Source organism: Prionailurus bengalensis, chromosome A3 (genome assembly GCF_016509475.1).
Source record: "Prionailurus bengalensis isolate Pbe53 chromosome A3, Fcat_Pben_1.1_paternal_pri, whole genome shotgun sequence".
In the NCBI taxonomy this organism is placed as follows: domain Eukaryota; kingdom Metazoa; phylum Chordata; class Mammalia; order Carnivora; family Felidae; genus Prionailurus; species Prionailurus bengalensis.
Window position 1 is genome coordinate 132903407 of NC_057354.1, and position 25351 is coordinate 132928757.

At 49.4% G+C, this 25351-nt stretch overlaps 1 protein-coding gene across 1 annotated transcript in view; it reads left to right on the forward strand.

The window, feature by feature from the left end:
• Positions 1 to 21719, forward strand: part of NOL10 (nucleolar protein 10) — a 90357-nt gene extending 68638 nt beyond the window's left edge. The window contains exons 18-21 of the mRNA XM_043604542.1: positions 7443 to 7616; positions 7871 to 8118; positions 17247 to 17349; positions 20742 to 21719. Of these exons, the coding sequence (XP_043460477.1) occupies positions 7443 to 7616; positions 7871 to 8118; positions 17247 to 17349; positions 20742 to 20861 (645 nt within the window). The 3' untranslated portion in view covers positions 20862 to 21719. The remainder of the gene's footprint in view (positions 1 to 7442; positions 7617 to 7870; positions 8119 to 17246; positions 17350 to 20741) is intronic.
• The last annotated feature ends 3632 nt before the right edge of the window (positions 21720 to 25351 follow it).

A 25351-nucleotide genomic window follows, 5' to 3' on the forward strand; every position in this document is an offset into this window, starting at 1 on the left:
AAAATTTTTTTTAAGTTTATTCATTTATTTTGAGAGAGAGCGAGCGAGCATGAGTGGGGGAGGGGCAGAGAGAGAGTGAGGGAATTCCAGGCAGGCTCCACACTGTCAGCACAGAGCCCAACATGGGGCTCGAACTCACAAACCGTGAGATCATGACCTGAGCCGAAGCCGGACACTCAGCCGACTGAGCCACCCAGGCGCCCCGCTACATTTTTTTATTATATTATTTAAATCTTGATTTTCGGAAGCCCACCTTAAGTAAATACGTAGATGATGTTTATGCTTCCATTTTCAGTATGTGAAAAATATGCCAACATTGGAACAATTATTTAAACTTACTACATACATTTATATGCACGTGCTGTATCTACGCACCCTCCTAACTAGCGTCAGGGTGTTAAGTGTGTACGTGTATCATAAAGTACTAACGATGTGAGTGCTCCCTGCACCGCTGACTCTCCTCAGGGCACTCTCCTGGGTTTTCCTGTTAGCCCAGCCTGAGCTAGGGAGCTAACTTCTCAGCTTCATAACGTCTAATGTCATTTTGTAAGCTAAATGGAAGTGATCTTTGGGTTACAGGCCCAAAAGCTTCAGGAGGAAGAGAGTGGGGCTAATGGAGGATGCAGATATATGCTTCCTGTCAATGTTTTATGCTTATGGGTCTTTATCCATGTGATACATATGTAAATATTACAGAGAGTAAGACTAACTTGCAGTTTTGATACCTGTGCAGTGTGGTATGCTCAGTTCAGAAGCCTTTTAAAAAGGCCCTCGTGATTATGAAAATGTGGGAAAAGGACCCTGTCCTTGCCCCGCCACCCCCTTTCTTTCATTGAGTTTGGGGGCAGCCAGAGAAGGTTTCTGACACATAGTGATAGTCCTCACTCTGCGGGGGGGGGCAGGATGGTAAAAATGACTCTGTGAACGAAAGCATGCAAGATGATCATAAGAGCCAACGGGAAAAGCCATGACCATTTGTGCATTTAATTTTTTTTTTTTTCAACATTTTTTTATTTTTGGGACAGAGAGAGACAGAGCATGAACGGGGGAGGGGCAGAGAGAGAGGAAGACACAGAATCGAAAGCAGGCTCCAGGCTCTGAGCCATCAGCCCAGAGCCTGACGCGGGGCTCGAACTCCCGGACCGCGAGATCGTGACCTGGCTGAAGTCGGACGCTTAACCGACTGCGCCACCTAGGCGCCCCTCATTTGTGCATTTAAAATTTGTTGTGAAAACAGTAAGGGGTCATCCTGTGAAGAATCCTCCGTCAGGCTCTGTACTGTGGACAGGCTGTGTGCTGCTTCTGTGGCGGTGCCAAGAGGAACAGCCTTCAAAATTCTTATCCTCTCTCCTCAGACAGCATTGTGTCTCTAGCTGCTGGAAGTGCTGTCCTGGTAAAAGCTGTGCCACCTGATAAAATTCTGCTAGAAAGTGGTATTTGTAAAACGTGCCCCTAATTTGCTTTTCAGTGGCTTCCTGACCCAATTTGGGGCCTATTATCAGGGCTCAGTTTCCTGCCAGAAACTCTTGAGTACAGTTTTCGAGAAATCTGAGGCTGTTCTTAGACAAAGCTTATACGATCTGTTGTTTACATTGTCATCGAATTAAAATGAAGACCTTAAAAAGCGTTCATGAGCCGAGGAAAGAACCCTTCATAATGGGCAGGATACTTAAAAGGTCTGTTATGTCTGTCAGCAGTTCTCCAAACCCTCAGGAGCTCGCCCAGCTCTGCTGGCTCCTGATTGGAAAGTCAGTATGGTTTCGTTCTGCCTTGGCCCCAACTGGAATTTCTTGGAGGCGGACAGTGAAATATGTCTCCAGATATTGCCGCCCCTCATGACATAACTAAAGCCTAATAAGGTGTGTACTGTTCAGTTGATGATGGACCTGCGGTGGGAAGGGGCCCTCCCACCGAGCGGTTAGTGTCAAGAAGCATCATCGCCATCTTAAGCCAAACGAAGGCACTTGGGGGCGTTAATTGTAGTTAAGTGAGAGTCAGTCCATCTGTTCTCTCAACAAGTGTGAATTGACTTCCCGTGTGCACAGGCAGCTTGGAGAGGTGTGGCACCGGTGAGTAACCATTTGATCGGAAAGGGTTTGAGCCATTTTCCTTACAAGTGCCATTCCCTGGCTGTTGGCCTCTTCTCCCAGTTTCTCGCTGTTGCCGTAGAGTCTTGTGTGGACGTCCTTCTGCTGGATTCCGCGGCGGTTTAGTCCCGGGTTGTCCTGCAGCACTTCTCCAGGCCAGGCGTGCCCTGGCCCGGAGCCGCGGGGCGGTGTCTTAGCCCGGGGGTTATTCCATACCATTAAGAGCAGGTCTTAAAGTCATAATTCATCTCTCTAGGGAACAGAGGCAGCCGTGCGTGTGTAGACACTGGGCTGGATCAGATCGGCTTTGACATCCCAAATACTATTTGTAAAGTTTTTATAGTACCAGTGAAAAATTGCTCTTGGTTTTTATCACGGTTTTACACATGTAGTTTTAGAAACTAAGTATTTCTCCAGGGTTTGTTAGGAACGGTGGCTCTCCCTCTGTCCTTTCCTCCTCCACCTCCTCCCTCATTTTCTCCTGTCCTGAGATACTTTTGCCTTTTCAGCTAATTATTTTGGTGTTAGGCTCCCTTGGGTCCTAATACTGCCCATGCCGCTCCCCCCTGACTTTTAAATGCCAGGCCAGTCATCTTACCTGTTTCCATGACCTTCCCTCCCGATAAGTTCTATTGCAACTTGGGACGCTCAGCACCCAGCACTTGCGTCAGGACCATGCAGGTGCTCTTTCTGCCCAAGGCCGGGTCTGGAGGCAATTCATGGTTACATTTCCCGTCCAGCCTCCGTCTTCCCTGGACTGAGTGTTGACTTTTTGTTTGTTTTCTGTGTGGTGATCACTAGTTGCCCCTACTTCACTAGCGGTAAACTAGTTAACCAGTTTGCTGGCTCTCTACATCTCCTCGCAGGATATTTATATGAATATCGGTTTTTACATTAATTTTTCTTTCCCTGACGGAGCGTCTTCTACATGTGTCGGCCCTGCTCCGTTCTGGACTGGTCACCTCCGAATGCCGGTGCGCTGCCGGCATCCCGGGGATTCGCTCCACTTTCTCCCCGTGTTGCATACAGGACCTTTAGCCTTTAGCTTTCTGAAGGAATATTCTCTCCAACCCAGACAAGCAGGCAGTCAGTGTAAGGGGATAGAGTGAAGAGATTGTTCAGACATGCATGCTGTCAGCAACAACCACACATTACATTTATGTGCTTATTTTCCTCGGGAAATTCCTTAGGATTCTCTCCTCCAAAATAAGGGAGTCGGGCAAGGAAGAGGAAGAGTGGAGAAAGTGCCCACGGAGGGCTGAGCCTGCACCGGGGACTGGCTTCCCTCTGTTAACCCAGCCCTCAGTGCCGGCCACTGTGTGGGCCCTTTGAATCCAGAAACAGGCTCTTCGGTGCTGGGGGAATTTTGGGGGGAAAAGTTTTTTTTAAGTAGTTTTTCCTCCTGTGACCTCAGGTCATTTGTTTATATTTAAGAGTGAAAGGTCTAAAAAGCTGAATGGCAACTCTGAGGTGGGGAGGCAGGACTCCCCACGCACTGTGTGGTGACCTGGCCACGCTGTTTCCTCGGGGAAGCTCCCAACAGCAATGTCTTTTGGCCTTTCTCTTGGCTGGTCAGGTTCTGCTGCCTGGAGGGTGACGCCCGGCTCCTAGCATTCTGAGAACCCTAGTCACGACGGCTTGGGGGGAAGGGTGACATTAGTGTGCAGCCCCTTCGTGCCACACGCTCCCCTGGCCCTCAGGGTCCTGCTGTCCCGGAGGACACGCCTCTTCCCCTCCAGGGAAGAAGCCTCTCCGTGGACAGGGCAGGTTTGAGGCCTGCCTTTCTTCTTTCCAGAATCTCACCGCTCCTGTTTCCTTTTTTGTCCTCCTCATCCTTAAGGGTCGTGTCTTCATTTAAAGTCCATTTTCTGTTGTTTTAATGGAATTGGCAGAGATTAGAAGGAGATGCGTGTGTTCAGACCATCTTTACCCAGAAGTCTGCGTCATAGCCATCGCGGCATTAATTTCATAGATATCATAGCATTAAAGGAATTGACTTGTTTTCAATATGAAGCATTCCTTGTATGTTACTGTGTTGGGACAGAATATTCAGAATAAACATCCTACTCAAATCTTGGAAGCAGGGCTAGGAATAATGATGCTTCCAGGTGTTTTCACCTTTGAATGGCAGGTGTTGAGCATATGTACATGTATCTTCCTAGGGTAGATAGCTACCCAGACACTTACAAACTACTGTAGAATATCACTCATCTTATCCTTCAGCTGTGAAAACAAACAGACTAGGAAAAATCTCCAAGGAAGATATTTTTATACTAGGTCCGAAGAGTTAGTAGTTCATAATTGTTCATGCAAAACATAACTTGTCTTTAGGCAGTACAATTTATTTTTGAAGATTAAGAAAAAAAAGTTAGTGCTAGCAGCGTATTCTTTTTTTTAAGCTTTTTTTAAACTTTATTTTTGAGAGAGAGAGACAGAGTGTGAGTGGGGGAGGGGCAGAGAGAGAGGGAGACACAGAATCCGAAGTGGGCTTCAGGCTCTGAGCTGTCAGCACAGAGCCCGACGTGGGGCTCGAACTCACGGACCGTGAGATCGTGACCTGAGCCGAAGTCGGACGCTCAACCGACTGAGCCACCCAGGTGCCCCACAGTATATTCTTTTTTAACATGTTTCTCTGGTACTAAATATGATTATTTAATACATATAGTAGGATGAAAAGGAAAATATTTCTTTTAGGGGTTCATTCATTCATTGTGTAAATGCATAATAGGCTAACCGCTATTCATTTGAAAATACTTGGATCTTTGGCAATGTCACCTATCCTATATTTACAGGTAACCCTAAAAATGTGTACAATTTTGCCTCCTTCTCTCACTTGAGACTGCTGCGTTGTTCCCAGACATCTAATGGTGTTCATCAGAAACCAGATGACGTTCTCCTTAAAGACTAAGTTTTTTTTTTTCAGAGCAGTTTTAGGTTTACAGCAAAATTTAGGGGAAGTCACAGATATTTCCCATATGCTCCCCTGCTCCCACACATGCACCGCCCATCCCCCACTCCACGTCCCCCACCAGAGAGGACATTTGTTACAATGGATACCCCTGTGCTGACACATCAGAATCACCCAAAGTCCACAGTTGACATTAGGCTTCATTCTTGGTGTTGTCCATTCTCTAGGTTTGGACGAATGTATAATGACCTGTTTCTACCATTAGAGTATCACACAGAGTATTTTCACTGCCCTAAAAATCCCATTCGTCCCTCTGTTCCCCCCGCCCCAACCCCTGGCAACCACAGACCTTTTCACTGTCTGCATTGTTTTACCTTTTCGGGAATGCCATATAGTTGGGATCATACATATGAAGTCTTTTCAGAGTGGCTTCTTTCACTTAGTAAAATGCACGTAAGATTTCTCCGTGTCTTCTCATGACTTGGTCGTTCATGTCTTTTTAGCACAGAATGCCGTTCGGTTGTCTGAATGCTCCATGGTTCATCCATGCACCTACTGGAGGACATCTTGGTTTCTGGAACATAATTTCTCGTCCTTCGCTCCACCCTACACCTTTTTCTGATGATCTTCAGTGATGGGTCCCCACCCCTGGTAGCCCTGACTTTCCAGTCACTTAAGCTAGACTTCACACCCTGCTTTTCACTCTCCCCCCTCCCGGCTCCTCTGTAGCTGCATCTGTCCATTCTGAGGTGGAACTGTGTCTCATAGTCACCCTTTCCTCCAGCCGTACTTGTTCCCGCCCTTAGATCCCACTGCTCTAAGATAGGCCCCGTCTCTTCTCTCGGTTTCCTAAAGCGGTCCGGTAGTCACAAGGTGACTGGTTTCTCCCTCAGCAGTCCATCAGGCACCGCGCTGCCGAGGGCTCTCAGTGCAGAATTCTCCTTGTCACCCAGGGGTCCTGGAGCACACCTCTGTCACCTCTTTCCTCCTCCCCCTCTTCCCCTCCCGAGCAGTCCCCTCACCTATAGAATAAAGGGCACGGTCTTACAGTGTTGATTTCCGTTACAGTCTGGCCTGATCAAAACATGCTTTTCCAAATTCTGTCATTATTCTTGTGTCATCAGACTGTTCACCACTCCTCAGTGGGCTGGAGATGCTTTCGGCTTTCCGTCTGCCGCATCCCCGATGAACCCTTCTCACGTGCCTCCTGTTGGGAGTTACCCTTTACCTCTCGCTTTCCGAGCACTTGCAGCTCTGCCTAGCATCCTTCGTAAGGAGCCTTGCGGCGTCCAGGCTTTTGTTTCTGTTACTGTGTTTCTGTTTCTCCTTAGATTACCTTGGGATGAGGAACTGGATCTTACCTATCTTTGTTTCTTCCTTGAACCTAAATCTGTCTTGGAAATGATATTTAATCAGGGAAGACTTGTTCGGTATATCTTAAATATGTATTCAGTGTGTCACAGAAATTTAGGTTAAGCGTTTATCAGATTTTAGGTGCCCACCAGGAACAAACAGCCAAAGTCCGTCAACATCTCACCATTTGGCAGATTTTTGTGTAGCCGTATTCTACGTACCACGCCCAGAACCCAGCTGTTTCCACCCGCCATGAATGGGTTAGCCTATTCGGCCCACGTTCGGGCTACTTACTTTACAGACCGTATTCAGTAGGTTGATTTATCTGGTTTCCAAACCTATAGAAGATAAAAAACTATAGGAGAGCCCTGAGTGTAGAGGATTGTCTTCTGTTTACATGAACAGATACGTTTATAATACGTTCTAGAAAAGTTTCTGTTCAGAACCCTGAGCTATTCATATGAGTCTCAATAGCAGTTTTATTGTGTCAGGTTTACTCTGCGTCCGTTGTGAACAATTCAGTGGCCTACGGAAAATATGAGGAGGCCATCCTCTAAGAGGTGGAAGCTTCCCTTGTGTTTCCAAATCACTCAGAGTCAGGAAGCTTTGACCGGCAGCTCCCGCCATGTTAATTCTTCTTAGTATTATTAGTATTATTCCCTTCGCAGTTTTCAATGAAGTTGGAAGAGTCACTAATTTTATTTCAGTATAGTAGCTCTGCCTAAAAAGCTGTGTTTCGAAACATGTATTTCCTTGAAGAGTGTTGTTCATGAAAAAAATGGTAATTGAGGAAAATTCTGTTCAATATATTAAGCATAAAGTTAAGCCAAAGAGGTTTATTCTTAGCTCATTATGTTGAATGGCCAAGTAATACATACCGTCTGAAATGGATTAATAGAATTTGTTTGTGAGTAGGAGAGAAAACCCAAGGGCAGTTAGAAAGTTCTGGAAACGAGTTCTAAAGAAGTTCCCTAATAATTAAAGTAATGCCTTGTGCAGCTTATTAACTTATAATTGACAAATATCTTTAGGCCATCTTTCTGGTCAGATTTTATTCATACTAACTTTACATTCCTGCATTCTTTTTCTCATAGAGCCTTCCTAATATTCTCACTGATGATCGATTTAAAGTTATGTTTGAGAACCCTGACTTCCAGGTGGACGAAGAGAGTGAAGAATTTAGGCTTTTGAATCCACTTGTCTCAAAAATTAGTGAAAAAAGGAAGAAGAAACTAAGACTCTTAGAGCAACAAGAACTTCACGAAAAAGTAACGTACTCCTTGTCCTTGTGTTTACTCGTGTTTCGTTAATAGAGTTTTCTGTGCGAGGTAGAAGAGCCTTTCAGACCCTTGCGATGTAATTTGCTTGACCTTCAGCTTAGAAGTCGATCTTTGACGAAAGGCCTTTTTCTCCAATGCGCGCGATGTCACGTATCCCAGTGGGCGACTGCTGGTCACCAGAAAAGAACAGGTCGGGGTTTGGCGAGGGGAAAGGAGCTGCTGCTTACTATTTTTATTTTCAGGAAGAGGAGGAAGAACCGGAAGGAAAACCAAGTGATGCAGAAAGTTCTGAGAGTTCGGATGATGAAAAAGACTGGGTCGAAGAGGTCAGGAAGCAGCGCAGACTTCTGCACCAGGAGGAAAAGGTGAAGCGGCAGGAGCAGCTCAGGGAGGACCGGCAGACGGTCCTCAAGCCCCAGTTTTACGAGATCAAAGCAGGCGAGGAATTCAGGAGCTTCAAAGATTCTGCCACAAAGCAGAAGCTGATGAAGTAAGTAACGCTGCCCGCTCTCGGTGGTGCCTCCCCGAGTTGGCCGTGTGGCCGGGGGCCTTGCTTTTCCTTTTCCTCTCCGCCTTGTCGCCCCAAGGGTGGATTTGCATCTTTGGATGTTATGTCAGTTAATGTCAGGGAAGCGCCATAAGGCTTGAGGGGAAGTAACACTGTCTTTATTGAGATGACTTTTAACAGCTTTTTGGGGTGGTGTTTACATACAGTGAGACCCGGGGTCTAGCCCTCTGGGTAGTGGCCAGGATAGTGAGAACACTTGTCCACCATAAAAGTCACATTGCTTTTGTTGTCCTTGTTTTTCCCCCGTTTCCCCAGCCTGCAAATATCCATTTTATTCTCTGCCCCGCAGTTCAGTAGTCTTCTGTACAGTGGTAATTAACAGGGAACACATTCTTTCCCTCTTAAAAAAAAGTTATTTTTTTAATTAGAAGTGCAGTTATATTTATCCCTCTCTCAGCTTACCTGATCACTGAAAAAGTCACTTGGACACTTTGGCAGAAATTTTAAGCCTTCTGCGAGACAGCTGAGAGACGAGCAAAAGTGATATTCTAGAATAGTCAAATACATAGAGACAGTAGCATGGTGGTTACCAGGGGCCGGGGCGAGGGGGAATGGGGAGAAATCACTTTATGAGTCGGGAGTGGTGAGGAAGTTCTGGAAATGGATAGTGGTGATGGCTGCACAGCAACGTGAATATAGTTTACCACAATAAAAAAGTCAACATGGGAAAAAAAAAGGGTGTTATTTGGACAGTTTCTGTTGTAGGACATGACAACAGAATTCTGTTGTACGTATTATAGGACAGTTTCTGTTGTGTCTAAGTAAGGAACAAGCTAGGTCCTCAGTTCTAGATTGTGTACGAGCTGTAAGTTGTGTAAGTCTCTGCTCTGAGGATTCTTGGGCTGAGTATTAATGTGTAAGATGAAGTGTGATAGATGGTCGTGATAGGTGATCTCGAAAGAAGACCCCAAAGGTGTGGGGAGTCCGCCGGGGGCCGGGGGGGGGGGGAGCCACATGGCGAGGTGTGAGGCTCGGCTTAGTACCACTTCCGTACCTGTACTTCTCCAGCTCCTGGCTTCCCGTTTGGAAAATGTGGTTTTTCAGAGGCAGGAAGTAGGGAAAGGGTGGAGAGGACATCGTTGGACAGGCTGGATTGTTTCTGGAACGGAGATCTGGCTAGTCCTGTTTATCTCACCAACTTCTAGTGAGCGTCTGAGACACCGGATGTTAAGGGACTCCTGTAACGTAGAATCCAGGAGCATCTCAAAATTCCGCTTCCGACAAACAAAAGATCTGTTGGTGAACAAAGAATCTAGTAATAGGGTTGATATCATTTGAAGATATCTTTACTGGCCTTTTTTTTTTTTTTTTTTTTTTTTTTTTTGGGTAACAACTTCCTTGAGATACAATTTACATAACATCCAGTTGACCTACTTAAAGCGTGCAGCTCACCCGTGTCTAGTATAATCACTGAGCTGTGCAGCTATCCTCACAATTCATTTGAGAACGTTTTCATCTCCCAGAGGAGACCCCCACCCCCCAGTGGCAGTCGCCGCCACCTGCCCGCAGCCCACCCCGTCCCCGGGCGACCGCTGTCCGCTTTCTGCTCTGCCATTTCCGGTAACGGGGACCACGCGAGATGTGGCATTTTGTCTGGCTTCTTTTACTTAGCGCAACGTCTCCAGTGTTCATCCGTGCTGTAGCATCTGCAAGTACCTCCTTCGTTTTCTCGCCAAATAATATTCCAGCGTGTGCCTAGACCGGCCCGCGTACCCGTTCACCCGGTGGCGGACGTTTGGGTCGCTCCGCCTTTCGGTTGTTGGGAATGATGCCGTCGCGAACATCTGCGTACCAGGTTTGACACGGACGTGTTTTCATTTCTCCCGGCTGTATTCCTCGGGGTCACGTGGTAACGTGATGCTTAACCTTCCGAGAAGCTGCCACGGGGTTTCTCAAGGAAGCCGCTGCATTTCACATCCCTGCCGGCGGCGCGTGCAGCCTGGCCCCGCGTCCCTGTTACTCTCGGGCATCTAACCTGGGGTCCGCCTCAGTAGCGGGAGGAAGGCTAGCCGTTCGTAGTGTTCCGATTCCGGGGAGGAAGTTTCTTTGTTAGACCATCTGCTGCTTTGGTCTCGCTTTGTTTACTCTATTGCTGGCTTCTGAGTCAGTACTAGACCCAAGTAAGCACTTGATGAACCTTGGTGGAAGGGGACCTTCTGTGCCTTGGCCACGTGTGGGGCATCTCGGGGAGTTACCCTCGCCAGGGCTGCTGAGAAAGAATCATTTACTCCAGCCCACCGGCCAGGGAGACCTGGGAGCGGCGGTCTCTAGCGTAAGCCTGGCAACGTCGTGATTTGGGGCCGGAGGCATGAGTAAACCTTCTTGACATTTTTGCTCTGCCTGTGGGTTGTAGCAGGACATTAATGTGAGAAACAAACGAGATGGAGTATTTAGTGGATAAGTAATAGCCAGGTTAATACACTGCAAGTAAACATTTCTTTTTTTCTTTCTTTTTTTTTTTTTTTTTTTGAGTAGAGAACTATGTAAGTGATAGGACTCCATGAGCTTAAAAGGGGAGTCCCGTAGCCGAAAGTAATAACCCTTTGGTTTGAACAGCCTGTAGTTGGCTGGGTGTTTTGGCACAAACTGCTTATTGAGTTCTAGTCTTGACTGGATCATTTTGGCAGATCCCGAACTTGCAATATTTTAGTATTATTTAATGAAGCATTGAACCATTGTCCTTGAGAACACCAAAGCGAACGCCTTCCGTTTATTCTCTCAGTTACCACAAGGCAATCAATAAAACACAGCATCAAAACTGAGTATGTTGTGTTTTCAGTGTTCACTCGGACCTGCCCGGCTTTAAAACTGCTTCTGTGAAGGGAAAAGTGAACGATGAGTCCTAACTCGGTACTTGAGTGAGTCCCTCTCTTCGCTTGGCGTAGTGACACGGCGTCAGATAGATACATATGTCTGTCGGCACACATTTATGTGCCTTGCGGTGTGCTGTGCGTTGTGTTTATTCATCCGTCCATCAGCCTCTCTCCTGGCCCATTCTTCAGGCGGATGTTCGTTGAGTGCCTGCCTAGTGTGAGCAAAGTGCAGTCCAGAGCCGGGGGATGGAAACACAAGGCACAGCTCGCGTCCTGGAGCCTTCACATTCTAGCTGGTCCTTCGTGAGCCGTGAAGAGGCGTGCGGAAAGCGCGGAAGACCGAAAGGGATTGAACTTTTGGAGACTTAGGAAGTCTTAACAAGAAGTCATAGCGAAACTGCTCTTCTGAAAGGCAAAAAGATGAGCCCCCAAAGCAGGGTGGGAAGGATGCTGGTCCAGGAGGAGTGGCGTGCCGGCACAAGAATGCTGTGTGGAAACGGAGAGAAGCGTGATGGTGCGGGAGGGTGACCGGGGGGAGCAGCAGACAGGCCCCCCCCCCCCGGCCCGAGCACAGGAGCCCGGGAACGTCGGGACGCTAAGATTAACACCATCAGATCTGTTTCCAGCCCCTCCACCCCGTGGTGTGCATGCTTCTATACAGTAAAAGCAGTTCGTGTTTGTTGTAGAAAATAAAAATACAAAGTCCCTCTTTCTCAGAAACTATTAATGAAATATCTCAGTTTTAGGGAGAAAAGGCAGGGAGTAAGTGGGCCCCCAAGATCAGCTAACAGGCTATACAGTATCCCAGTCACAAGTGATGAAGCCTGAACTGGGGGCAGCGAGAACCGGGCCGACTTCGAGCCACGGCACTCACAGACCGTCTAAGAATGAGACAGGAAAATGGGCGTATGCCACGGTGTTGTTCCGTTACTGATTTAATGGCAAAGGAGGAAGGAGTAGTCGGGCGATGTTGAACCGTGTGGCAGTGTTACCGCTGAGATTCAGAATACGGAACGAAAACCGGGTTGCAGGCTGGAAGTACTGAGCTGGGTGTCCGCACGTCAAGTGTGCGGTGCCCAGGTGTCCTCTGGGTAATGTTCAGTAGACAGGGAAATGGGGGGGGGGGGGGGCGAGACACAGGGCTGAGACCCCAGCTTTTCCCGTGTGATCGAGACCGCGGTCGCGGTATGAGGAAGACCAACGTGTAGGGCGCGGCGAGGGTGACGCATGGAGCCCCTTGGGAGCAACGGAGGTTTTCTCTTGAGTCCACGATAAAAACCATCCGCCTCTCTTTGGAAAAATGCAACTGGAAGCAAAACGCTGCGTGTAAATTTAGAGATGGCACCGCACACACCAATAGCCGAGGGCGAAGAGTTCCGATCGGAGGACAGGCTAAGGGGAAGGTAGGTAGTAAAAATTACCGGGTAGTTTTCAGAAACGGAGGAGGAAAACCGGAGAGAGCCGAGTGGGGAGGGTGTGGTGCGAGTGTGTGATGGGGCAGGAGGCCCGCGAGCCGGAGGTTTAAAAGGCCGTTAGGGAGATGTCTTGCCGGGACTCGTTTCGGAGGCATCGGCCCAGATGTCTGATTGCGATTGATTGATGAATGAATGGAGATGATAAATATTGTGAACAGTGCATATGGATGATTCTTCCAAGAAGTTTGGCAGAAAAAGGAAGGAGTCAAAGCCAATAACTCAATGGGAAAGGTTTTTTAGGCTCGAGGGACAGAATGTGTTAGTGGGGGCGGGGTGGGGATTGACTGGCAAGCACACAGTGACCCAAGAGACATAAGTAAATTGACAGAGCTGAATTCAGTGAGCAGTCAGGAGGAAGCGGCCAGGGCACGGCTTAAGGAGACAGCCTCAGAAAGGACAGGGGGTCCCTCCTCAAAGACCCGAGGGGAGGCTGGCGGGATGGGTGGCAACAGTCAGGTTTGTAGCTAGAAAGTGGGGGCGTTCGTGCTGCTGGCCCCGGGCCGGGGTCTGGGCGCACCACACTTTGGTGATCGGGGCGGTAGGGTCTCGGGGAGGCTCTGGAGGCGGGGTGATGGGAGGCGCTGGAAGGGGGTACGGGGAGCCTGCAGGGGGGAGCTCCTAGAGCACAGCTTCCTCACCCCCTCCCCTCGGGGGAATACATATTCCCTGCCAGGCGGGCCTTCAGTAGGAAAGTGTTCTTTGAAGCACCCGGCCTGTGGTCTGCCTTGGAAATTCAAAGGTTTCAAAGACATTTCCTGCCTTGGAGGAATTCACCTTGTTCGCCAGGTGCTTGTAGTAGCTCTTGGGAAGCCGCTTATCACACCTACGACTTTATCCGCTTTGTGGACGGACCCTCCAGCTCATTTCCCTCACTGGTCGTGGATGAGAGCGGAAGACACACGCTCTTCGTTTAATACAAGCATTTTTTAAAGCTGACTTTGAAAGTGATTTCATTCCAAAGTTGCACTTGGTAAAAAGAATCTTACTCAAGTTGATAGGCACTCAGGTGATACATAAGCACATTTTCATTGTGATACTTAAAAAGAGTGTAGAATAAAAGGCGAATCTCCCTCTGACCCCACACTCCCTCCCGGAGGTGACTGCTGTCACTCACGCGTGGTCAGTGTTAGCTTTTTCCTGGACGGGAATGGGCCCTGCTGTAATCACATGGCGGTTGAACTTCTCACTTCATGCAGCAGGAAGTCTTGAAAATGTTTCTTTGTAAGTACGCGTAGGCCTACCTAGAGCTGCGTCAGTCTTTCATAAGGTGGAGGGGCCATCACATGGGTCACATTCCCGGATTCGGGATGGTTAGGTTGTTCCTTGCTTTTCTCTTCCCTTTTTCATGGTGATAAATATATACACACGTGCGGGAATTCCTTTAGAGGCTGTATGACCTAGTCATGGAACTTGCTGGATCAAAAGGGGTATGCGATAGATACGGCCATATCGCCCTCAAGAAAGGCCTCGAGCTCTTTGCTTCTTACCAGAGTGCCTATTGCCCCGCACTTGCGACAACAACAGTGAACGTTAGGAATCTTTTTAAAGTTGAACAAAGCTGATAGATGAGGTATCCAGACACCCTGGTTACTTCAGGGTTCACATCTGCGAAGATAGGGGCCTCGAAGGAGCACCTGCAGACAGAGAGCATCAGACCGTTTTCAACAACACATACGGTCTCTGTAAGTATCTGTCAGAGTCATTTGTTCTAAGCAGAGTACGTAACGTCTGCCATTTATCTGTAGATTCCATTTCTCCGCTGCCGCCTTATTCCCTTTGGTGTAGACTGTGGAGGAATGAGTCCTTTGTTTTGAGTTAACTCATCTCAGTGCTGTACTAACTAACACAACGTGCCTCCACACAAAGTGATTTTTAAAAACTCAGTTGAGGGGCGCCTGGGTGGCGCAGTCAGTTAAGCGTCCGACTTCAGCCAGGTCACGATCTCGCAGTCCGTGAGTTCGAGCCCCGCGTCAGGCTCTGGGCTGATGGCTCGGAGCCTGGAGCCTGTTTCCGATTCTGTGTCTCCCTCTCTCTCTGCCCCTCCCCCGTTCGTGCTCTGTCTCTCTCTGTCCCAAAAATAAATAAAAACGTTGAAAAAAAAAATTTAAAAAAAAAATAAAAACTCAGTTGAGGTGCATTAGTTCTGGGGCATACAATAAATATCTGATGTTTCCCCTTGTACTTTGTGCCCCCTCCCCTTTTTTTTTTAAAGATCGCCTTGCTGAGAATTCTGGTTCTTCCCCTCATCGCCCTGTCTGTCCTGTGCTGAGTAATTTCTTTCTTTCAACCTTTAAAAGCCCACATCTGTCTCCCTCACCAGTCCCCACACATTGGTGGGGCGGGGGGAAGGGGGCTGTTCAGCTTGGGACAGTGAACTTTTTTCCCCTGAAATTCTTCACCTTACTTCTTGGTGACACACGGTGTGGCCCTGTGCATTTTGTGCTTCTGTTATAGTAGATGGTTTTCAGGTGTCTGCTTCTTGAATCGTCTCTGACTGAATTCATTCTCAAGGCGCTGGCTTAGGGATGGCTGGTTAGAGCCACGTACCGTAAACTGACTTTCAAAGGGAGGGCAGGGGCGCTTGCTTTAATGTAGAAATCTGCACGCTCAGTGCCTGTGTCTGATCTTGTGCCACGGCTCATTCTAAAACTCCGCTTGTCTTTCCAAGCAGCCCAGACAGAACAAGTTTTTACAAGTGCACATTGAAAGTACATTGAGAGGAAACCAGAATTTATAGACCCTATCATGGAGGAAATAAGGTCATTCTTAAAAGAGTAGTAATTGCCCACAATTTACTTGAAAAGTCACTTTCTGCCCAAATTAGCGTTTTCCGTGTGCCACCCTGTCTCCAAGGCTCCGGAGCTATTCAGAAGCCACGAAAGGAAAGAACAGAAAACGGCACGAACAGGCCGAGGAATGTGCTTAGGCCGACATCACTCCCATCCACGCTGGAGTCCGTGTATGCTTCACGTCGGGATTCTTGTTAAAAAAAAAAAAGTAAACTAGATCTTAGCTCCGTTCCGTTTGTCGTGTGGAAGCGTGTCCTTCAGGAGACCCAGTGGACACATTTCCTACACAAAACTTTACAAATCGGGTTTGGCGTGGCACACTCCTGGAAACCAGAAATTCTCAAACCGGAATCCTGGCTTTTAGACTTGAGTCCTTGTGTGGCCTGGGGCGACCAGTTAGCTTCTCACCTCCCTTCTCGCCATCTATAAAGGATACATACTTGTGTCTCAGGGATGTTGAAAGGATTAATTAGTTCGTCTGTAGAGCGCTTTGAAGATGAAAAGTACTTTAAAAGTGCTTCTTAATAACATTATTGCTTAGAAAAGAGTGCCACTTTTATGCTAACCACTTCACGTCTCAAATTGTGTAAAGAAGACCTGTTTCGTACATCACTACCAGTCGTAAATTGGAGATAAATCTCTCGTGGTGTGCACATCAAACGTTTCCTTCAGAATTTCAAAGGAGCATCGCTTTATCTTACGGGGCGTTTCAGAGTAGTGTTCTGCCCAGTAATTAGTGATGAAGATCGTATTTCAGGAAAAAGAAAACCCTGCACCCGGTTCAGCCGTCTTCCAATTCAGTCAGGTCGTTCAGTATTAACTTGAAAGGGAAGTGTGGTTACTTTTTTCGAGGAGGGAATAGAAGAGAGAACCACGTTCTTGCCTTCTTTCTTCCTCTGCTCCTCGCACCCGTTTCCATCACAGGCACCTGAGGGTGTTGCCGCTTTGCCGTTTCTCCAGGCGTTAGAGCTAATATTAAAACTTACGGGAAGTTTTTGTCTTTAAGCCTAACGCAGTTTTTTCCCCCTCTGAACCAAGTTAACAAAAAGGGCCGGTGTTGTGATTTTCTAATAAAACGTTACAGCAACATGCGATGAAGTGTTACATGTGCAAGATACAAATGGAACGTCTTGCTTGTAAAGCCGGGGCACAACGATGTTAATTATGCAGATGACAGAGAATTACGGGGCACGGCAAACCGTAACAGGGGCAGGAAGTACGGAAAGAGACTCTAGAAAAGTTTGGAATATATGATCAAGAAATGAAACAAAATTTACATTTGGGGTAAAGTGCTTCGGGAAGAGTAATTCAAGTAAGAAATTGGAAGGAAAAGTCACCTGGAGAAATAGCAGTGAGTGAGTAGACTGAATCGGATAGAATTTGCCCTCGTCTGTAGTCAGACCGGTTCGCGGTTCGGGTTGTTCTCGAGACGGGTGGTGAGTGTAGTCCAGGGAGCTAAGGGTGAGCGAAGGAAAAATCAGAATTCGCGTGGCCCTTCTCCACGCCTTGATCTGGAAGACTTGACCTGTGTGTCCGCTCCCTCGACGAGGTGAGTGAAACGCTCTCCTGCCTTGTGCGTGCTTTAAATACGAAATGCTTCGGAAGCATACGTGCCGCTGACCATTACAGGAAATTACAGGCTTCAGAAATAGTGCTCCTTGGATCTTGGCTTCAGAAATGTGATTTAGTAAGATAAGCGGCGATCATTGAAAATCTATTTGGAACCACCACTTAAAATACTAAGTTCGTGGCTGTTTGGGCAGCTGTTGTTTTTACCGCGTATCTACTGGGTGTGAGCAAAGGCTGAGCGCCCTTAATTCTTCCCGCGGTTGTGTTAAATGAATGCCATTTTCTGTCTTGACGACAAGGGGAAAGGATTTTCTCCATGTGAGCAGTGCTCATTAAAACTGGTTTCAAATGCTAAATCAAAACGTAATGCTAATTAACGTATCATTCTCTTAAATTTCCCACAGTAAAACGCTTGAAGATCGTTTGAAACTTGAGGCAAAAAATGGCACGTTGAGTATATCAGACACCACAGTTGGCAGCAAACAGTTGACGTTCACGTTAAAGAGGGTAAGTTTTTAGTGTTATGTTTTTTTCATTCAAGAAAGGAAAATAGGCTTCCAGGAGAGCTACGTGTGTGTGTGTGTGTGTGTGTGTGTGTGTGTGTGTGTGTGTGTGTCTGACCTCAGAACTGCCCTCCCAGGCTTTTCCCCTCGGAGGAACCGTGTTCCCGCTCTAGCACTTCTCCCGCAGCCACAGCCCCTCCTGGGTTCCTGGGTTCCTGGGTCCAGGCCAGGCACACAGCTTGGCCGAGGCAGAGGCAGGCGGGTCCCGGGGTCCCCGGGGGGACAGGGCGGCAGGTGTGGTGTCTGGGTCACTGGGCTCATTCTGGTCTCTGGTCCCTGGTCTCCCTGTAAAGGGAAAGTCCTGACTGTCTGGGGCTTACACAGTTCGTGCGAAAATGAAAATAGGATGGCTCTGAAATTATGACTATGATTGTTATTACTATTTTTTTTTTTTTTTTTTTTTTTTTTTTGGCTAAAAACAAAAGCACTAAGAAATACCTAAAATGGCCCCATGGTTGAGTCAAGCAGAGGCTGTGAAACTCTTTTGGGGGATGCATCAGTTAATATTTGATTTATGCCAGTTGTGTCATTTGAGTAACCAAATTTTCACTTCTTAAATCTCATTTTTACTTAGGAATAATTAGGGAATCTGTGTAGTTTTTAATAGAAATCTCTTTCTCTACTAGGTGTGTGATATATTTAGGTAAAATCTCAAGTTTTTCCAAGATTTATATATATACTTTAAAAAAAATTTTTTTTTTAATGTTTATTCATTTTTGAGAGACAGCATGAGCGGGGAAGGGGCAGAGGGAGGGAGACACAGAATCCGAAGCAGGCTCCGGGCTCCAAGCTGTCCGCACGGAACCCGATGCGGGGCTCGAACCCACAAACCATTGAGATCGTGACCTGAGCCCAAGTCGAACGCTCAACCGACTGAGCCACCCAGGCGCCCCATTTTTTTTTAAAGTAAACTCTGCCCAAGATGTGGGGCTCGACCTCACGACCCCACGATCAAGAGTCACGTGCTCTACCAACTGAGCCAGCCCGGCGCCCCTCATGTATACTTCCTAATGTGTGAATAGAATGGAAGGGGAAAGTTCATGCTCTCACATTATTTAAAATTGTATAGTGGCAAAAGTAGGATTAGGTCCCAAATCCAGTTTTCGAACTTCCTGTACCGTAGTTCCTCCCTCATCGGATCCTTGGCGAGGCTGCTCCGTGTGGTCTCGCCTGCGCCCGTGTCCCCCCTTTCGTTGGGCCGGCCTGCTGGTGACTGTGGGAGAGCAGCCGGGGCAGGACCGAGATGGAGCAGGAGAGGAAAACGTGGAGATGAGCTATTTGGCCCATAGATCATAAGGGGCCGGTCACGTGGTGTGGACGTCTTCCAGGACGGCCTTTCAGAGAGAGGCTGGTGCGGGTCCCTTTCTGGATGGGGCTCCGTCTGTGGGGCAGTCGTGGCTGCTTACAGACTCCTCAGGAGGCCCCTGCCTTGGTGGGGAAGGCCTGGCCGGGCCCCGCGCCATGTGCAGCTGGCGAGGGAGGTGCTCCCGGAAGGTTGCTCTTCCGCCAGACCCATAGGGAAACAAACGCCTGGGACGGACGTCCGTGTTGAAGCTGCAGAAACGCTCCAGCGCACCCTGTTTACCTTTACTTGGTTCATCATTCCCCGAAATTGTTTGGATGAGACACTTTCGGGGATTCTTTTTAACATGAAGAAACAAAATATTAGATGCCCAGTGTTGACTGACTCTACAAGGGTCCTGATCCTGTTACCTGGTGTGCCGGTAGGCGGGTTCCCTCGGGTTTTCTGAGCTTACCGTTAACAAGTGCGTCTCAGATATCCGCTCTGGGGTGTGTGCCCGGGATACACAGAACGAGACAGATGTGGTCCTCGCCTCTCCGGTTCTCAGTCTGTCGAAAGAAGCACGCCCCCAGTTCCATCACGATGGTGGTGGCGGGGACCCCGGCGGAAGACAGAAGTGCGGTGAGAGCATCCGCCGGGGCCTGACCCACACATGGGGGCCGGGGAGGGCGAGCGATGTGCAGGGTGAGAGCCCCGAGGGGCCAGGCGGGGCTCCAGGCTCAGGGTACCACCGAGGCAGAGTTCTTGCCTGAGGAGGGAGGCAGTCGGGCACGCCCGAGGGTGCGGACGAGGGCCCGCGTGTGTCAAACGGGATCCCGGGAGGAGTGGCGTCAGATGTAGCCGGAAGCACAGGGGGCCTGGTCCTGCGGGGCCTTGTGAGTAGGCCGTGGGTTTCTCCTCGGACCTAAGTGGAACCGTGGAAAGCCGTTGACAGGTTTTAGCAGAAAACTGACCGTTTGTATTTCCAGAAACTGAGTGTGGCTGTTTTCCGAGGAGTAGTGGGCCGAAGGGGCCCGGAGCAGAGGCACGGTGGGCGCGGAGGAGCTCGGGACACACGGGACAGGAACGTGCGGCAGGATTGATTTGGAATGGGCTCTGAGGAAACAGTGGGAATCAGAAAGAGAACTCGGGGACTCATTCGGAGCGCCCGTCTCGGAGCTTCCTAGAGCAGGGGATCGACGCTTCGGGTCGTCTCTGCTTCCCCAGCACTCGCTCACCTCTCAGCTCTGGTCGGGAAGTACTGAGTCGTGCCAGCTGGGGGTGAGGACAGAGACTTCCCCTGAGGAGCAGGACACAGAGGAGTATTTTCGGGGCGGAGAGCAACACGGGCCACCGTCAGGCAAGCCTCGTAGGTGTCTGTAAGGCGGCGCTTTTCAACTCGGAAAAATTAGGTCCCGGCAGCGCTTTCTCAGTTTCCCTTTTGTGCAGTCCCACCAGCTGAGAATATTTTCTGAGCTTTGCATCCAAGAGTTGGTACCGTCGGGCCCGTCAGGTGTGATTTGGAAACCACACGGCTCTTCCCTCCACTGCGGATTCTGCGTCGAGGAAGTGCCGCCGAAAGCAGTGGGCCTCCCGGGGGCCGGGGCGCCTGCGGCGCGGTCGGCCCGCTCGGCCCGCCCGGCCCGCCAGGAGCTCGCAGGCCACTTGTCCGCCCAGCCTTTGTCGGTGGTTAACGGTAGCAAATCTCTGGCTTCCGAGGGGAGTTTGACTCTTCGGAAACAGCCGGAGAATCTTTGGAACCAGTTCTGGCGGATGATAATTAATCGTGGGTGGGTTGAAATACACCGTTAGTACCTGTAAGTGTTGTTTTGTTTTGGGTTTGGGGCCACGTAAATACGTGTTTTGGGCTTCCGAATAGGGCAGCATTGTAGGGGCAGAGTCCAGGGGCCAGACCACGTGCCCCGGGGTCCCGGGGGCAGTCTTTCCAGAGCCCCGCAGCGGGGCTGTGGCCGTTGGTGGTCTGCCGGTCCCCTTTCTGTAAAGGGGGTATTGGGGTTTTCCTTCCTTCTCTCTCACTTCTCTTCCTCCTTCAGTCTGAACAGCAGAAGAAGCAGCAAGAGGCCGAGAAACTGCACCGACAGGAAAGGAAGACACTGCGTCGCTCAGCCGGTCACCTGAAGTCAAGACACAGACGGGGACGGCCATCTCACTGAATCGGGAATGACCCTACGTGTGGTGCGGAGGGAGCGCCCGGACCGCTCGCCCTCGGGGTGCGTTGCAGACGGGGGAGCGCGCTCCGGAGGTTCCCGTGATCCCTTGGTGCCTCTGCAGGGCGAATGGCGGCCTGTCCCCGTGCTTCCGCGTCAGACTCCGCAGCCGCCCCCGCCCCCGCCGGCCAGTGCGTCGCCCCCAGGCTGCCCTCTGTAAGTCGTGGTTGCCGCAGTCGGTCCTCCCCGGGTTTTAATCAGGTGGAGCAGGTGGTGGTTCTTCCACGTGGTGAAACGTGTGCCGCGAGATGGGAAGTCACTGTGGGCTGAAACTGCAGGCTCCTCGTGGTCCCGGGACTTTCGTCCCCGCGGCACCTGCTGCCACTCACTGGCGACCCGCCCCGTCCCACCCGGTGCCCGGGTGCCGGCCGGCTTCGCGGTCAGACGTTCGGACGCTCGTGGCTGGACGCGTGTTAGTCTGGGACTTTTAAAAAAACGTTCGTGTACCAAGAGAATATAATTTAGCGGTAATAACAACCTAAGACAGGAAACGGAAGCTACTGGTTATTCTTTTAACTTTTCACAAGAGTACAGATTTTTTTGTTTGTTTCTTAAGTGCAATTTGAGAGACACTGGCTGGAGAAAACATTTGTAAAAATAAATACTTGCATTTTAATGGCTCGTTTGAGACAGGTCCGTTCTTTGAATTAATTTGAAAATGAAATTTGGTTTCCCTAGTTTTTCAGGTATTCGTGGGATTTTGGAAGCGTGTTTCTTTATGCACAGCTGGAACGGGGGCTCTTTGGCCCGCAAATGACAGAGTCTTTCTGAAGATGCTGTGAGCACGAAGGGAAGGTGGAACGTGCTGAGGGCAGCAGGCTGCAGAGTGTGTAGCTGGCCTCGGGGCCCCGGACTTAGCCCACTCTCCCCGCCTTCCTGCTGCACGGTTCCTTATCCCTCCGGGTCTCCCCGGCTCACGTTCCTGGCCCATCCCCCGTCCCCATCCCATCTCTGTTGCTTCTGTGCGGACAGGTGTCCGCTTCTGAGGCCCGAGAGGTGCGGTCTGCTTCCAGGAAGAAAGGTGCCTTGTCTGTGGCGTGTGAGTCCGTGTTGTGTGTATGTGTATCTGTGGTGAATGTGTCTGTGGTGCGTGTCCGTGTGGTTTATGTGTGGGGACAGACTCTTCGCCAGACAAGAGTCTTATTTATTGCCCGCACCCAGCCCAGCTCGTGCTCTGGGAGCAGAGGCTTCACCCGTTTCCATCCCTGGAGCCACTGCTCTCCTTTTCCGGCTTTTTATCCCCTGAACCCCTTTTATGAACCACCTCCTCCCGAAGGAAGGGGCCTCAGCTTTTCTGCACTTCCTTTTCTCTGTTTCCCACGTTGACCACTTCCTCAGAGAGGACTCCAGAAGTGAGGCGAGGACACTGCTGGCTGCGGGTTTTCCCCCCGGGGGGTTGAGCAGACCCATTTCCTGGGGCCGGGTGCTTTCACACCTATACCTGGCCTTCCCAGGCCTCTCTTTCCCTTCTTGGGGGACACTCCCTGGGGGTGGGGAGCCAGTGTGCCGTGGGGGCTCTTCTAAGATGGGGGGCCGGGGCCTCCCCGGGGCGAGGAGCTGGGGCGCTGGCCACAGAGCTGGCCCGACCGAGGGTTCAATCCCGGCCCTGCTGCCCACCCACTCGGCAGCCTTTGACTGTTTATTTAACCTCTTTGAGTCTCACTCCCTCCTATAAAATGAGGTTGGTGCTTCACGTTTGTGGGAATTCACTGAGGTGCTTGTGTTAGGTGAGCATGAGCATGGGGCGAGGTTCGCGAGTGCCGCCCTTCCCTCACCTCTGCACACGTCCCTGTGGACTCAGCCGAGTTCTTAATACCGAGGTTTTTCCAGGGCAGGGCTGCCCCTCGCTCAGCTCTTGTCCTGGGGGATCCCCGAAAGGGCAGAGGGATCTGTGACGGGTGTTCAGGGAAAACTTACTCAGCAGGTCGATGTACAGATGCCCCCTCCAGGCCCCGGGGCCCCCCTGTCGGGGCCTTAGAACAGCCCCCTCTCTTCCGGGTTGAGATTCTTCAAGTACCTGCCACAATCTTCTCCCTTCTTCGGAATGCAGGTTTCATACTTGGTAATTGTTTGGTTTGTGATGGATTACTTCCCAGCCCTACGTTGTGGGTCTCCACCAGAGAAGTACATGCAGGGCGTTAGGGAGCCGGGCACAGCCTAAAGATGGGGGCTTGGTTTCCACACCAGGACCGTCCCAGGGGCTACTGAGCGGTGATTTCTCCCCTCGTCCTGCTCCAGATACCCCTCAGTCTCTAATATCCCTGACCTGATGCCTAAATGTGGGGTTTTTACATTCTTTTTAATGTTTATTTACATTTTGAGAGAGAGAGAAAGAGCACAACCGGGTACAGGGCAGAGAGAGAGGGAGACACAGAATCCTGCGAGGCAGGTTCCAGGCACAGAGCCTGATGTGGGGCTCGAACCCATGAACCATGAGATCATGACCTGAGCCGAAGTTGGACGCTTAGCCGACTGAGCCACCCAGGCGCCCCTTTTGAAAGAAAGTGAAAGGGGAAATTGATGGGCACACAGTGGGCACGATGGGGCATCTGGGCTCTGGTTGGTTCTGCCCCTTAACGTGGGTGGTAAGCTATTACCCTCACGACTGGTACACCTTTCCGTATGCATGTTATACCCCAACTACAAAATCTTATTAGAAAAGAATTGTATATGGGCGCCTGGGTGGCGCAGTCGGTTAAGCGTCCGACTTCAGCCAGGTCACCATCTCGCTGTCCGTGAGTTCGAGCCCCGCGTCAGGCTCTGGGCTGATGGCTCAGAGCCTGGAGCCTGTTTCCGATTCTGTGTCTCCCTCTCTCTCTGCCCCTCCCCCGTTCATGCTCTGTCTCTCTCTGTCCCAAAAAAAAATAAAATAAAAACGTTGAAAAAAAAATTAAAAAAAAAAAAAAAAGAATTGTATCAAAGTCACCTGTACCCATTATAACACGTTAGTCCCATCTGATCCCCCGAGATCACTCCTGAGACACATCTTTTCAAATATTCTTCCGTCTTATAAGCAGCTATATACACATTTGTTTTGGTAATCAAATGGGGTCATACTATTTATGCTGTTCCTCAGCTTGATTTTTAGAACTGATTTTCTCAAGTGCGGACCTATGCAGAGAGATGTACTTCATTGCTTTTTATAAACTTCAGACTGTTTTACTGTATGGTTGATCCATAATCTGACTCTTCCCCTATTGATGGTTATGCCTAAAACTCTACGGAAAGAACCTTTTAAGAAGTCACATCTGTGATAAGTGTAACCCAACTTATTTTTTCAAAGGACGTACGTAGGTAACTTTCTGGAACACCCGTGCGTGTAGCAAAGCACTGTAAATGGCAATGCTGCTTTTTGTTCTTTTTCTGTATCTCTTTTCTCTGAGATTATCTCTCTTTTTTTTTCTGAGATTATCTCTTATTCTGAGATTTGAGAGAATTCGGTTCTCTAGTTAGGCTATTGTTTTAGCTCTATCCGTGGGACTCACCATCTGTCCTAAGAGCAGAAGCAGATATTTTTTTTAACGTAATTGGGCTACCCTTAATGACGTTCTTTTCCACACTGTTTATGGAGTGTACTGGTAGGCCTCCAACTATAATTATTACAAAGTTCCTCAGACAGTTGTGTGGGTTTTCATCTCTCGCGCGAGACCCACACCGTGTGTCCTCCGGCCGCCACGAGCAGCACAGACCTGACCTGTGAGTGCACAGGCAGGGGCACCGTGGCACTGCCCTTGCTGCTTCTAGAACACTCCGGGCATTCCCTTAAGCCCAGATGCGTTCTCTTTGCAGGTGCATTTCCTGTGCTTGGAGTGCTTTTCCTCGGCCGGCCATTGGCATGTGTGTCACACTCAGGGAGCAGCCAGCCGATGTTAAATAAATGGTCACGCCCTTGCCCCCAGCACACCTCAGTGGATACCCAATACGGTGTGCTTGTAAGAGACTTGCTTATGGAAATTGTCAGACATGTACCGAAGCAGAAGACAGCTTAATGGGCTCCCCATACATACCCATCACCCAGCTTCAGTAATTGACAACGATCTGATGTCATTTCACCGTGAACTCCTACCCGCTGGCCCCATTACTTTGAAAGATTTTGATTCCAGATATTATGTTATCCATAAATATTTGTGCTGCTTTTTTTTTGTTTGTTTATTGTTTGTCCCCCACCCCCATCCCACACCAGAATGTACCCTGAAGAAGGACAGGGACTTTTTTTTTTTTTTTTTGGTCTGTTTTGTTCACTGCTGTATATCTAGCATGTAGTACGATGCTTGGCACATAGTCGCTGTTTAATACATTTGTATTCAATGAATAGTTGAGTTAGATGGAACTTTGAATTCAATACCACAGGGGGCGATTGTCCCTTGGCAAGAGCCGTCTCAGGGCAGAAAGGCCTCACTGGAGTGGTTCAGGAGGGAGTCGGCAAAAGGGAGTCA